This window comes from Euprymna scolopes, chromosome 6, assembly GCF_053919585.1.
Source record: "Euprymna scolopes isolate OS-2025 chromosome 6, ASM5391958v1, whole genome shotgun sequence".
Lineage (NCBI taxonomy): Eukaryota > Metazoa > Mollusca > Cephalopoda > Sepiida > Sepiolidae > Euprymna > Euprymna scolopes.
The window spans coordinates 22668298-22682516 of NC_136487.1; the positions used below are offsets into that span (position 1 = coordinate 22668298).

Sequence of the window (14219 nt, forward strand, 5' to 3'; positions counted from 1 at the left end):
TTTCCAGGTTGGTATCTGGAAGTGCATTTGAAAACCAGTGGGAGTGATGCACCCTCAGTCTTCGTTAAGACATGCATCTAAAAGGAAAACTCTGCTGTAACACTAATATTGCTATTGTCAATCAAGGTACAACTTTCTTTGCTTCTTGATAGAAATTTATATGTGAAAAATGTGAATCACCTGTAAACAAATTTTCCAACTTGGTTTCACCTTTCCATCTGTTACTTTGATGCAGTAAACGCGTGCAATTTCATCCACAACACACCATTCCTCTGCATAAATTGCTGCTAATGCTTCCACCTCGTCAACCTGCAAGATAGTAAATAACTATATACAAACTAATTCTTGTCTTTGTTACAGAGTTGTTTCTGCCTTTATATACATGATTATTGCTTAACACTTTTATCCATTGTGCTACAGGCTCTTGTGTAAGGTTATAACATTGTTCATTCGTTCCACCCCAGCAGAGTCTTTTGAGTACAGTTTTTCGTGACTGCTCACTTAAAGGGTTGGCAGGAAGAGAAATGGGGGCATTCTTTCATTTTATTAAGACTCTTTTCTTTGTTTAATTCCTCATTTATAATCATACCGTATTGAAAACAATGAATATGTTATATAATAAAAACCTTCATTTAGATATATATATATATATATATATATATATATATATATATATATATATATTAATTCAATTTTCACCCCCAAACAAGGCACAATGCCACTTTGAAGTAGGGGTCTACTATTGGAGACATACGTTGCAGGGATATTATGAAAGGAGATGAGTAGCAAGATCTGTTCACATTACACTAGAACATCTGCATGTCAGTACAGTTGGGAAAGCAGAATCCCAGAAGGGAGTTCCAAAGTCTAGTAGTTCTGGGGAAGAAACTATTGGAGTAGGAAGCTTTCTTACATCTAGGGATCTCTACTGCGTAGGGGTGGGATTTAGCAGCTGGTAGGGTTTGTCAGGGATGCTTACATCGAGGGGGTACAAGTGCTTGTAGCTCGTCAGAGCATTCACCATTAAAATACTTGTAGAACAAGCATAGGGATGCAACATTTTGTCAATGGGACAGAGGTTACAACCTAAATGACAGTTCAGGACCTATCAGATTTGCGACTCTTTTTTGAATCCTGTCCAGGAGTGAAAGACAAGTAGCAGATGCACCAGCTCAAATGTGACAACAATACTCCATACGTGGGCGAATGGTGGCCTTACAGAGGTACAGGGCACGTTCAGGTGTAAGTAGCATTCTAGCATGGTAGAAAGAGCCCACCTTTTTCACAGCAGCCTTGGCAATGTTCTTAATGTATCTATTCCAGTTCATGTTCCCTGTGAACGTTAGGCTGAGGAGTTTAAAGGAAGTACTTTCGGGTAATGTGTTTTTGGCCATTGCTATTGGTGGTAGAGGTTTCTTATAATTATTAAAGGAAACAAGCTTAGTCTTGGCAGCATTGAATGTGACCATCGATTTTTACCCCCCTTCCACTACAGATTGGAGGTCTTCATCTAGTGTTTCTGCCATTTCCTTAGATATGTGTTCATGATTGAATGAACAATAAAGCTGGGAGAATGATTGACAGATTTAGGGTTAAAATCATGACCCCAATGAATAAGTGGAGGCTAAAAATCTTACTTCATTTCTGAAAGAAATTGTGGTTTCTCTTCCTGCCAAACCTTCAAGTGTGTGATCACAAAAAACTGTGCTCATTCCAAAACCCTGATGTAAGTGGTGTGAGTTAACAATTCTAAAGCCTGGCACAAGAACCTGTGGCACAATGGATAAAAGTGCTAAGCATTAATCAGTTCTAAGTAACAGTCTTCTGTGGGTTGAAGATTCAATGCTCAGTATGAGTGATACTGAGAATACAATTATGTATTACATGAGGGATTCGGTCAAATCTTTCAAAAGTTAGCCATTCTTGTTTTAGAAATAAGAATGCCACACACCAAAAACAGGTGAATAATCTCTCTAATTTTATGTACAAGAACGACACAGACCAAATGTTATATGTTGGAACCCTACGCCAGTAAGTAGAGATTATGTTAACTAGTATGAATTTCGGCAAGGGTTACATAAGTACATGTCAAAATAGCCTGTCAGCAAAAATAAACCCAGTACAGCTGGTGTGATTGAAGTAGGGAGGTCAAAGGTTACCTTCTTAGGCAAAATATGATAGTGAATGGAAAAAAAAAAAAGGAAATTAAATGAAGAAAAATATTCATTATTTTTAATTGGAATTTATTATTGGAAGATCAGATAAGAAATAAACGTGGATTTATAGGATAAAAAATCCAACCATTATCACCCCTTCGGGGCCCGTGGCGCAGTTGATAGAGACATTAAATCTCTACGGTTCCAGATGAGCATTGTCTGAAGATAGCGGTTTCAATCCTAACCAAAGCCGGCCAGAGACTTACTTGGCCAAAACATGGTGAGACGACAACAACTACGGATGGCAGTGATTGCTGAGAATGCAATTAGGAGATTCGAAGTTCCTATCCGTCACGGTTACCACCTGATGAAGGCCAGAGGAATAGTTGGCCGAAACGTTGTGAAACAACCAATAATAAAGATGAGAATAATAGTCCGCAATAAATAAATTAATAACTTAATAGAAAAATATTTGTTCGAACTCCTGCTTTCTCATGACTAAATTCAACTGCAATTTCTACTGTCCATTCTCTCTCTCAGCTGTTGGAAAACTAACTGCATGTAGTGCTTTCAACTTGTCCTTTTCATCATAGTTTCTGTCCTCTTATGCAAATTAATACCATATGTATATTGCTGAGCCTTCTACAAATGAAGATTTTTTTCTTTCTCTCATTCTATCACCCGACAGGAAAGAGAAAGGTGCACTCGTTTGTGTAAGTCACTTTCTTCATTACTTTCACCACGTAACCAATTTCCCTAATGTTGTTGTTCAATTCCGTTACAGCAAGAAATACAGGTGTTGAATGATATTACATAGAAATGATGTCACGTTTGGGAGATAGAACAGTATTTCAGGCAGTCAGGAAGCAAGACAGGCAAGATGTGTCTAAAAATGTAGGGAGAATCTCAGTGAATGTTGCCTCGAAACTCTGCATGTATGTCAACTATTTTAAGGCAAAGTAAAAAAAATTAAGAAATAATTTATATGGTCTCTGCCCAAAGAACAAACTCTCTGAATAAACCCAGCAAGTCTCCATTGTATTTTCATGCCTGAGTAGATTCATCCTGAGTTAGACAAAATGTGATAACCACAAGGGGATCATGGCAAGTGTTCGACTGAGCTCCAATCTATGGTCCCCCTCACTAATCCTACACAAAAAACACTTGTCTAAGCAAAATCACTGTCAATAAATTCCCCCACTCCATATCTTTGTTTAAACCTAAACATAAGATTCCATGAACAGAGCTTCTTCCCTAGAACTGCCCATCTGTGGAACTCTGTTGTGCTTGTCTGCTTTCCAGCTAACTACAATATCATTATTTTTAAGTCCAATGTAAACAAGTTCTTGTTGAGCCATCCTTGTAAATGATCTAATTATACCAAATTACTTCTACAAATGATTATTATGCAACTGTCTCAATGACTACAATATACTCATCAATCCTTATCCTTAAGTGGCCTCTGAGCCTTGATAAGTGGTAACACCTTTGTTAAAAAAAAGAAGGTCATAGATGGAAAAGCAATGATTGGAGAAGGAAGAATCAGCAACCGTGCATGTATGCAAAAAGAATTTGTTTTGTTGATTGTTTCTTGATTGCTTACTGATGATAAAACACACGTGTACAGATGAATGTTTGTTGTGAGAGACTATGTGAATGTTGCATTTGAGAGTTTGTGTTTGTTCATAAAAATGTTGAACGAACAGAAGTAAAAATGATCATGGCAGTAAATAAAAGGAAAAAAAATGGACAACAAAAGGAAAATAAGCGCACGATGCAATGCCACTACAAAAGCTATCCGTCTTAAAGTGGTTACCTGTATCAAAAGAATCTATGGGACATGTCTATTAAGAAAACAAACGAAACAGGATTGCAGATCAAACAAGATACATATGCAAGAGAAAATAGTTTTCAGAGCTGGAACTAATACAAATAAAAGAAAAAAGTTAGCAATGCAAAAAAAAAACAAAAAAAACAAAACAAAAAGAAATAATATAGAATGAAGATTATAGCGAGGGAGAAAAAAATGGAAAAGAATCCCATAGTTCAAGATTTTCTTTTTGTTTAGAAAGCAGTCTGAAGGATAATGTTAATTTTATGTAGAATCTTAAGATGAAAGAATGAGTGCAACTTACTTAGAATGGAGAAACAATGTTATGTGAAGTACAAATGACCAAGTCTTTACGAAATGAATCTGTTGTTAGAATTTTATATATCATTGTTTACTTATATATGATCTGTTGTTAAAATTGATATTTATTGAGCTTTTGCCTTGAATAATTTTCGTCAATTTAAAAAAAATTGAAACAAGAATATGTTTTTAATATACAGAGTGAGTCACCGGAAACGGATATTTTTAAAATGCTCCTTGCTCTCCTTCAGTATGGGATAGGGAGTGAGAAAGGTACTCTTTAAACCTGCTTAAGATGCCGTTTTGTTTGTTGTTATTTGTTTATCTTTTACGTTAAATTTTATTTTAGTTATTGATTTTGAATTGCTTTTCTTTTCAGTTCATTGCCCCCATGCTACCATGGAGTCGTGAACACCATGCGTTTGCTTATGACACTTACGTGAAAAATGGTGAATCATTGACAAAAACCCAATGCCTCTTCAAACAAAGATTTAACATTGGTCGTCATGTATCCAAAACATAGGTGAAGAAACTTTAGTGAAAGTGGAGGCAAACTTTAGAAAGCGACTTCAAATTTGTGCTCGATAAAATGGCCATCATTTGTCAGACATAATTTTTCGATTTTAAATATTCTATAATGGCATAGTTTAGTAAATGTTTTTATGCACATTATAAAATTTTTGTTGAAATATTTGCAGAGTTTTGTTTTCCTTAAAAACATCCGTTTCCCGTGACACACCCTGAATATATACAACTTACAGGCTGCCTGCCGCTGGCCGGTCATAAAATACACTTAAATATGATATTTTAATTTATTAAAATATCATATTTATCATTATAGAGCCAATTTTCTATTGATTATTATATTGTACCCAATATATAGTATCTGAGTTAACTACACATGCATATCAAACTTGACAAATTAACGCAGTCAAACATATAAATGTATATTTGCATAAATGTACAGCATACACATTACATCAAACTATACTTGCAAAGTTCTAACTCTTTAATTTTGACTCATTAGCAGCTATTTTTCCAGCTAAAAACCAAATCAATTTTGCTCCACAGCTTCAAATACTCCATATATCAAGTTTCAAATCTGAAGGCCAAAAATTGACAAAGTAGTTTGATTGAGACCGTTCCACAGACAGACAAAATCACACACACACATATATATACTAGCAGACCACCTGGTCATAACATACACTTAATTATGATATTTTAATTTCTGCAAATTTCGTATCCATCATCATTATAGAGCCAATTCTCTATTGGTTATCATATAGGACCCTGTATATAGTAGTGCTCCCTTCCGGCATGGTCCAGTCGTAAAATATGCGAAAATATTATATTTTAATTCATGCAGATTTCCTATTTATTATTATTATAGAGCCAATTCTCTGCTGATTATTACATTGTACCTAATATATAGTTGTGGCCCTCGGCGTGACCCAGTCGTAAAATACGCTTAAAAATAATATTTTAATTGATGCAGATTTCGTATTTATTTCTATAGAGCCGATACTTTATTGATTATTATATTGTACCCAAGTATATTAGTGATTTCAAAAGTTGAAAAAATATATGAATTGAGTGCAATTCATTACCATCTGCACTATGTCGGTACACATACAAAAACTAAAAAATATCGTTGTTAAATGTATAAAGTATATTTGCACACGTGTAAAAGTAACACGTTAGTTGACGTACACCTGCCAAGTTCCAATTTTTTTACAATTTTATTTTTTCTGGTTGAAAATCAAATTGAATTTGTTCCATAGGTTCAAATTCCCTATTTATCAAGTTTCAAGTCTGTAGACCAAAGATTGACAAAGGAGTTTGGTAGAAACCGTTCCTTAAACAAAAGTCACTTATATATATATATATTACTCACTAACAAAAAATTAAGGACAAATCCATACAGCACACAGTAGCAATGCACTACATCCTCCCAGACCACAGCATAGACAAATGCACCCTTATAGCCTCCAACTTTTGGATACAACAAAAAAGAAGACAATATGAAAAGAAACTCATTCTGAGACTTAACACCCACACTCTAGTCTCAAAAACAATGCTTTTCCCTTATATCAGTCATTTTGTGTATATTAGTATGCATGTATGTATGCATGGGTGTGTATGTGTATATACGAGTGTGCATGTGTGTGGGAGAGGAGAGGGAGAGACATATGGACACACAAACGGACAGAGAAACGTTATATATCAAATGGGCAAAAATCTAAGAGGTTTTTACTGATATTTTACTATGTTTGAAGAAAAGTAGAAGTGAATTAAGTAAATAACAAGTGAAGCATGCATGGTGCCCCGTAAATGCACAGTGAACGAGGCATAAAAAAATGACTAAGTCCAACATTGCCCCCACCCATTAGCCTCAAAAGTTTGCAGGGGACGTCAAATCCTGGTGAAAATGAACAAACAGTGCAGTTTTAGGCTTTAACATATGTAAATTTGAGTTCTGCACCATGCAAAAAAAGAAATGACTAAGTCCATCATTTGCCCCAACACCCACCCACCCATTTAGCCCCAAAAGTCCCCAAGGCCTTAACATATTTAAATTTGAATTCAGCACTATGCAAAACTGCTAAATATACCTACACAGACAATTTTGGACAAATTTTTATTAGCCCTAAAAGAGGCACACTCAAGATTTATCGCGAAGTATAGACAAACAAAATTATATAGAAATCAGTTAGTTACAACTTTTCAGAAAGTTTTATAAAAATCTAAGGTATCAATTTTTTTTAATAAGTGCAAAAGTGTCAATTTTAGCCATTTTAACCTGAAAGGCACCCCTAAGGGGGCAACCGGAGTTTTCCCGGAAAATCTGTTCTGTTACTTTTTGACTCATTACATGTTTAATGTTTGCGCAAAATTTAAAAAAATTTCAAGGCATGGTTATTGAGAAAAGTGCGGACGGACGAATGGACAAGGGTGAATCTACAGGTTCACCCTCCTTTTGTCGGGGGACTAAAAACTCTTTTTTCTGTTTATTTAGTTATTTAATTATTTATTTGCTTCCCAACTGACTAAATTAGGCACAAGGCCGTTTTTTATGTGGAGAGTGAGGGGAGGAAGACCAGTTCCCCCCGAGAGAGAACTGGATAGTAATAATTGGCATGAAGGGTTTACTCTACATTAACCAAAACTGATTGCTTAAGAGCAATGGTCTTATATGTGAGGTTGCCCCCACATATAACTTTGATTGCAGCATTTGCCGGAACAGATACTACACTTTGATAACAAAAAAAAGATCTTGGCCCGAAGACCAAGAAGAAAAAAGGCAAAGCTTTTATTTGTTTATTTAGAAGGAAAATACAACTTTGTTATATGTGTTGCATTTATCTGCAAAATATCTAGCTAATTTGCATATTCTTTTAAAAATTCATTTTAATTAATTCCCTCTTAGTTTTTTCGGTTTTATTATGGGATGATTATTTTTAGTTAACTATTACGTGTAATTATATTCATGCAGATGATTTATACTTATTTTATATTTATATTTGCATAAAAAGGTTATAGTAAACACAAACCTCTTTCTATATATATTTATGTATGTGTGTATATATATATATATATATATATATTTATGTATGTGTGTATATATATATATATATATATATATATTTATGTATGCGTATATATATATTTATGTATGTGTATATATATATATATATATATATTTATGTATGCGTATATATATATATATATATATTTGTTTAAAAAATGTTGCCTACCAAACTCCTCTGTCAGGTTTTGGTCGACAGACATGAAACTTAATAAACAAGGTATTCAAACCCACACAAAACTTTATATTTGGGGTTTAGCCGGGGAAAAGTGAGAAAATTAAAAAAATGGAATTTGCCAGGTGAAGGTCGAACGATGGCGTTAAAAATATGCATACGTAACATGTGTTAATTTTTAGCCTTGCGGTAAGCATGTCTTCATTAACATCAAAGGAAAAAGTAAATTGTAAGCTAAGCATTTTGGTTTTGATTCTTGGTGGTGGCACACCAGTCATTTGTTTATTTTTAACTTTTTAAATCATTACTATATATTGAGTCCAATATAATATAATAATAAATATGAAATCTGCATTAATCAAAATATCATACTTAAGTGTATTTTACAACTAGTCATGAATAAAAAAAAAACAAACAAAGATCGAATTGTCTGGAACTCTGGATGGCTTCAAACTTTGTCAGGAATAAATCCTGATAAAATTCCCTAGTTAAAATCAAGTTCTGTCTGTCTTCATTTACATTCTTTGGCAGTATTCTGCTTCATGATGAATGCTCTGGAAAAGTCACTTCTGATTAATGTTTACCAGTTTTAAAATACCATGCAAACGAACTTGGCTGTTTTTATTTGTTTTTTTTTTCTTCATGATATTTTAAAATTGGTAAACATTAATCAAAAGTGAACTTTCCAGGGCATTCATCATAAAGCAGAATAATCAGTTGATGAAGAATGCAAACAAAGTCGGCTGAAACTTAACCAATTCCTTGGTGAGACGCCTTGTCAGGTGATCGGCAAAAATGAGGAGGTAATACCTAGGAAAATGGCCTCCTACCACTCTGGTGTAAGCTGAAAAGTCCCTGTGCCAGGGTTATTATAACTTATTTACAAACTTTCCACTGCATCATAAAGTCAGATTGTCAGTTTCGTGTTTGTGGGTGGGTGGGATTCAGCTTTACCTAAGGGTCACATTGAAGGTTTTTAGGGCGCTGTTTTACGATTTGGTATTGTTTTGAGGTAGATAACTCTCTTTTACTAAGAAATGAAATGAAATCGCTGAATTTTATTTCAAGCAAAATCAATTCCTATTTGCAGCCGGGAAGGACGTTTATTATAGCAGTTAAGTTATGAATTTTGCAGTACTTCTTTTCTAGATGCAAGTGCTAATATTATATTTATTTTAGTTTTTAATCTTTATTTTTATTTCATTGTTTTATTCATTTGTGTAAATTGTTTTCTCGTGGAAAAATGTGCTGATTCTATCTGGCGAGTTCATTTGGAATATGTATTGTTTTATTTTTTTTATAATAGACTTTTCTTGTTCATAAATGTTTATATTTTCCAAGTTGATAGCATAACAGATTTGGCAATTTTCTTCATTTTTAGTTAGTGAGAGGGGAATCTTTCACCATACTTTTCCGTAAACACGCCAAATAGACTTTTATTAAGTAAAATACTTAATAATTTTTTTCTTTTTTTTTAATGGAGAGTAGACAATGCATTGTGGATGCGTTATCGGCAGCTCCCGTTACTCTCAATTCTCTATATTTGTCATTCAGTCCTCGTATTTTAATGAGTGATTTTTCTAAAAAAGGGAGAAGAAAAATCTGTATTTTTAGGTTGGCAGTATTTTGCATGAACAGTTGCCAGAGATGTTCGAAATTTTCCGTATCTATGTCTATCCTTGTTGCCATGTCACTAGTAAGGGTGCTGGAGGTAAACGTTTTATCTGGGCTGACGTTATCTGCCTGATAGTCAGGGATCCAAACCTTGGATTAACCACTAAGGAGGCTATCCTACCAGCAGCTGCAAAGTACTGGGGCTGCTGTATTGCCATTTGGTGAATGGATTCTGGACCATGCAGTAGCTTCTGGTGGGACCTCTCAATGCCATATTAGTGGGTAATTATTACGGCTTTACCTTTTCATGTGCTACAAAAAAAAAAATATTTCTTCATTTCTATTTCTCTCTTACTTTCCCTCTCTGCCCTGCTTCAAACAAGTCAGTCGACCTAGTCCACAATTCCCAAAACTCCATCATGAAAAGTTTCAATAAAAAATACACGATTAAACCCGGATCTCCAACTTCTAACGTAGACCCCCACTACCCTGTCTCCTTCTCGAACATCAGGGGTCTATGTTCTAACCTTCCAGAGGTTGAAACCCAATTAAAGGAGACTAAACCAGAAATATTATTTCTAAGTGAAACTGGCATTGGACAAACTATTTCCCTAGATGAGTTTGTCATTAAAGGATACTCTACCTTAACTTCCAAATCTGACCCCCAAGATCGCCATGGAATATGTGCCTATATAAAAGATGGGTTTCCATGTGGTAGGGACATCTCCAGAGAAGATCCTAACTTACCCTATATGTGCTTCCAGGTGCACTTGCTCAAACTACTGCATTTATATTTGCTCTCTATCGCCCCCACAACAGCGGAGTTACTATCTTTCAAAGCATATCTGAGAAAATTGACAACGTCCTATCTGCTTACCCTTCAGCTAATATTCATGTCTGTGGAGGCTTTAATGTTCACAATGTGGAATGGTTAACTCATTCAAACAAGACCGATGATGAGGGGAGGTTCTGTCATGATTTCTCCATTGCTTATGACCTCACTCAGATTGTTCACGAACCCACCCGTGTGCCCGATACTGACGGCCAGTATGCAAGTCTCTTAGACCTTTTTCTCAGAATTTGTCCTGAACTGTGTTCAGCTTCCGTTCTGTCTCCACTTGGATCTTCCGACCAGTCTGTTGTATCAGTTAAGATAAAAATGAAATGTAATAAGTCCTCAGATGTACCTCTCCATCGTACAGTATATTGATACTCTATGGCTGACTGGGATAGCTCCTGTACATTTATATCAGATCTATCTCTGCGTTCCATGTTTAAAAAGGATGTGTCCTCTATAGTATCAGACCTGACGGAATGGTTAATTGTAGGTATAGACCGATTCATACCCTCAAAAAAAATTCCAGCAAAAATCTAACAGCCAGCCGTGGTTCTCTCCGGAATGTGCTGCTACCATTGCGCATAGAAATCACTTTTTCCATTGCTTCCAACGTAATAGATGTACTGAGACTAAAGCTGCTTTCAGGACTGCCAGCAACCACTGTAAAAAAGTTATAACGAACGCAAGAGAGTTAGTTCATTAAGTCCAAAGTAGCTGAGCAGCAGCTTGGTTCCCATCGGTTTTGGCAAATAGCAAACAGAATCCTGAACAGGAACGTGTGCTCTATCCCAACTATCATCAATGGACCTGAGGTAATCTCGTCAGCATCAGACAAAGCCAAACTCTTTGCCAAGAACTTTGCAGCTAATTCTACCCTTTGCGATCAAGGCCGCCAACCTCCAATATTTCCTCCTGTATCAGAAAACACGCTATGTGATATACAAATATCTGTACGTGATGTTGGCAAGCTAATTAAAAACCTTGATTCCAGTAAAGCAACCCGCCCTGATGGTATTTCAATTATAGTACTCAAAAGACTTCAACCAGAACTAGTGCCCATCCTTACAAAACTGTTTAAACATTGTCTTAAGGAGAATTGCTTCCCATCACCCTGGAAAATCTCATCAGTATGCCCTGTATGTAAGAATTCAGGTGATCGCTCATCTCCCTCTCAGTACAGGCCAATAAGTCTCCTGTGCATCATGAGTAAGTTGCTGGAATCTGTGTTAAATAGAGAAGTAATCAACCATCTCAGCAAATATAACCTTCTTAGTGACATGCAATATGGTTTCTGTTCTGCTAGATCTACAGCAGATGTGCTTACAGTTATATCTCATAGGATTAGTGAATCTCTCAATGGAGGCTTCCTTTCTAGGGCAATTGCTCTTGACATATCAAAGGCCTTTGATAGAGTATGGCATAAAGGTTTACTTCACAAGATCTCCAGCTATGGTATAGCTGGAAATGTTTTCTCAATTATTAAATCATTTCTCTCTGATAGGGTCATAAGAGTAGTGGTTGATGGGCAGAAATCAGAAGCTCTCAGTATTAATGCTGGAGTCCCTCAGAGGTCCATCCTGGGCCCAACTCTCTTCCTGATCTACATTAATGATCTTCCAAATTGTATCCTTACATCATTCATAGACATTTATGCTTATGACACTACTATCTATGGTAGCACATCTCAGACCGTAAATGACCAAGTTCTCTCTGATTCTCTCTCCTCTGATCTTGAGCATGTGTAACAATGGGGAAAGGAGTGGCTGGTTACTTTTAATGCATCTAAAACCAAGCTTTTATCTTTACATCATTAACGCTCTGATCCACATCTGGCATCAATTGAAATGAATGGCTCTCGTCTTCAGGAGGCCTCATGTTTTGACAAGCTTCTGGGCTTGACTTTTACTCCTGATCTTAAGTGGACACATACATTAAATCCATTGCCAAAGCTGCTGGAAAAATGGTGGGATTCGTCTATCGATCCAGTAGATATCTCACTGCTGATGCAATTCTCTATCTATATAAGAGCCAGGTACGTCCAAGGATGGAGTACTGTTGCCACATCTGGGCAGGAGCTGCTAGAAAGGACTTATCCTGCCTTGATAGAGTTCAAAATATACTTTGTAGCCTCGTAGGGGATGTCCTTTTCTCTTCCCTGCAACCTCTTTCTCACAGAAGAGATGTTGCGAGTTTGTCTCTGCTTTATTGTTATTTTCATGGAAAGTGCTCGGCTGAGCTCCAATGTATGGTCCCCCATCGCCAAACTTTCACAAGAAATACTCGTCTAGCAGAAATCCTTATCACTAGTTTCCCCCACTCTTTATCTATACCTAAACCTAAACGTAGATTCCATGAGCAAAGCTTCTTTATTAGAACTGCATGCCTATGGAATTGTCTTCCGTTTTTCTGCTTTCCAACTGATTACAATATGGTTGTCTTCAAGTCTAACGTAAACAAGTTTTAGATGAGCCGTTCCATATAAGTTAACAAATTTACCAAATTTCCATTACTAACGATTACTATATTGTCCAATTTCTACTGTACACTCTTTAACCCTTATTCTCGAGCTGCCTCAAGGCCTTGATAAGTGGTGATGCCTATGTAAAAAAAAAAAAATTCATTTTTTTTATCTCATAATTTAAAACACTAATAATGTTGTCAGTAAGTTTTCACAAGCAGTTTACAAAAACGTACTTTTATGTTTTTGTCCCTTTTTTTGGAGGGAGTATTCAATTATAGAACTTGTATAGTTTTTAACAGGTCCTTCTGCAGTTTAATTAACAGTTCTTGCATAAGTAACTCATGTAAGAAATTCGGCAGAAATAAGCAGGCTCTTCATTGGTCGGTTTGACCGCCCACGATTTTGTTTGAACCTATCAGATTGATTATTCTTACTAACTGCCGAGGGTATTCTTGGCGCTAAATTCATCTTTTCAGCCCACTAGTTTTCACACAAACAACAGGTCGAAATGGATGTATGAAAACTCACTCGGGGCTTGTAGCTGCAAAACCCCTTTGTCTCATTGAGATGCATTAATGCCCTAATGTAGGGCGAAATGTTATTATCATTTGCAAACACTAATGCCCTTATGTTGAGCGAAATATTATATTCATCGCACACTGTTGTGCTCTGTGAACTGATTGACTTTCATCATTACTTATAATATCTCTCAGAGACGAAATTAAGGTCTACATTTGGCGATTCAGACGGTTATGCACAGTGAACTCCATGATGACTACCAGACTCTCAGCATTCATCCTTGGAAGGCATCACTTAACTCATCGACTTGTTGCAGCTATTCTTCGAACAGCATAGAGTATTGTATCCTGCATTACGCGAAGATAAACCATGGACCTTTCCGGGTGTTACCAGTCCTGACTCCTGCTCGGCAGATAGCTAAAGATGGCACATCTTTTACAATTTGGATCTTTTTACTTTAATAAAATTTACATTGAAGTTTAAAGGTAAGCCTGCTGTGATTTTTTGACTGTTTTCTTTCATTCTGCTAAGGACACAACCGAGGTGAGAGAATATCTCACACACGTTGGCATAAATCGAGCAAAAGAACCATTTAATATTTCACAAAAATTGTTTACACTGGTGGGAGAGGTGTTGTGGCGCTGGTTAATGTCGGCACATTACTTACGGAAAACGGTTAATGAAACTGCAGAACTTGTATAGTTTTTAACGGGCGCTTCTCAGAAGCACCCGTTAA

At 36.1% G+C, this 14219-nt stretch overlaps 1 protein-coding gene across 7 annotated transcripts in view; it reads right to left on the reverse strand.

Moving 5' to 3' along the window:
• LOC145277562 (protein IMPACT-like) overlaps positions 1 to 14219 on the reverse strand; it is a 70275-nt gene that overhangs the window by 55165 nt on the left and 891 nt on the right. For all 7 annotated transcript variants that reach the window (XM_080129041.1, XM_080129042.1, XM_080129038.1 and 4 more), the window contains exon 2: positions 181 to 309. In XM_080129041.1, coding sequence (XP_079985167.1) covers positions 181 to 309 — 129 coding nt within the window. The remainder of the gene's footprint in view (positions 1 to 180; positions 310 to 14219) is intronic.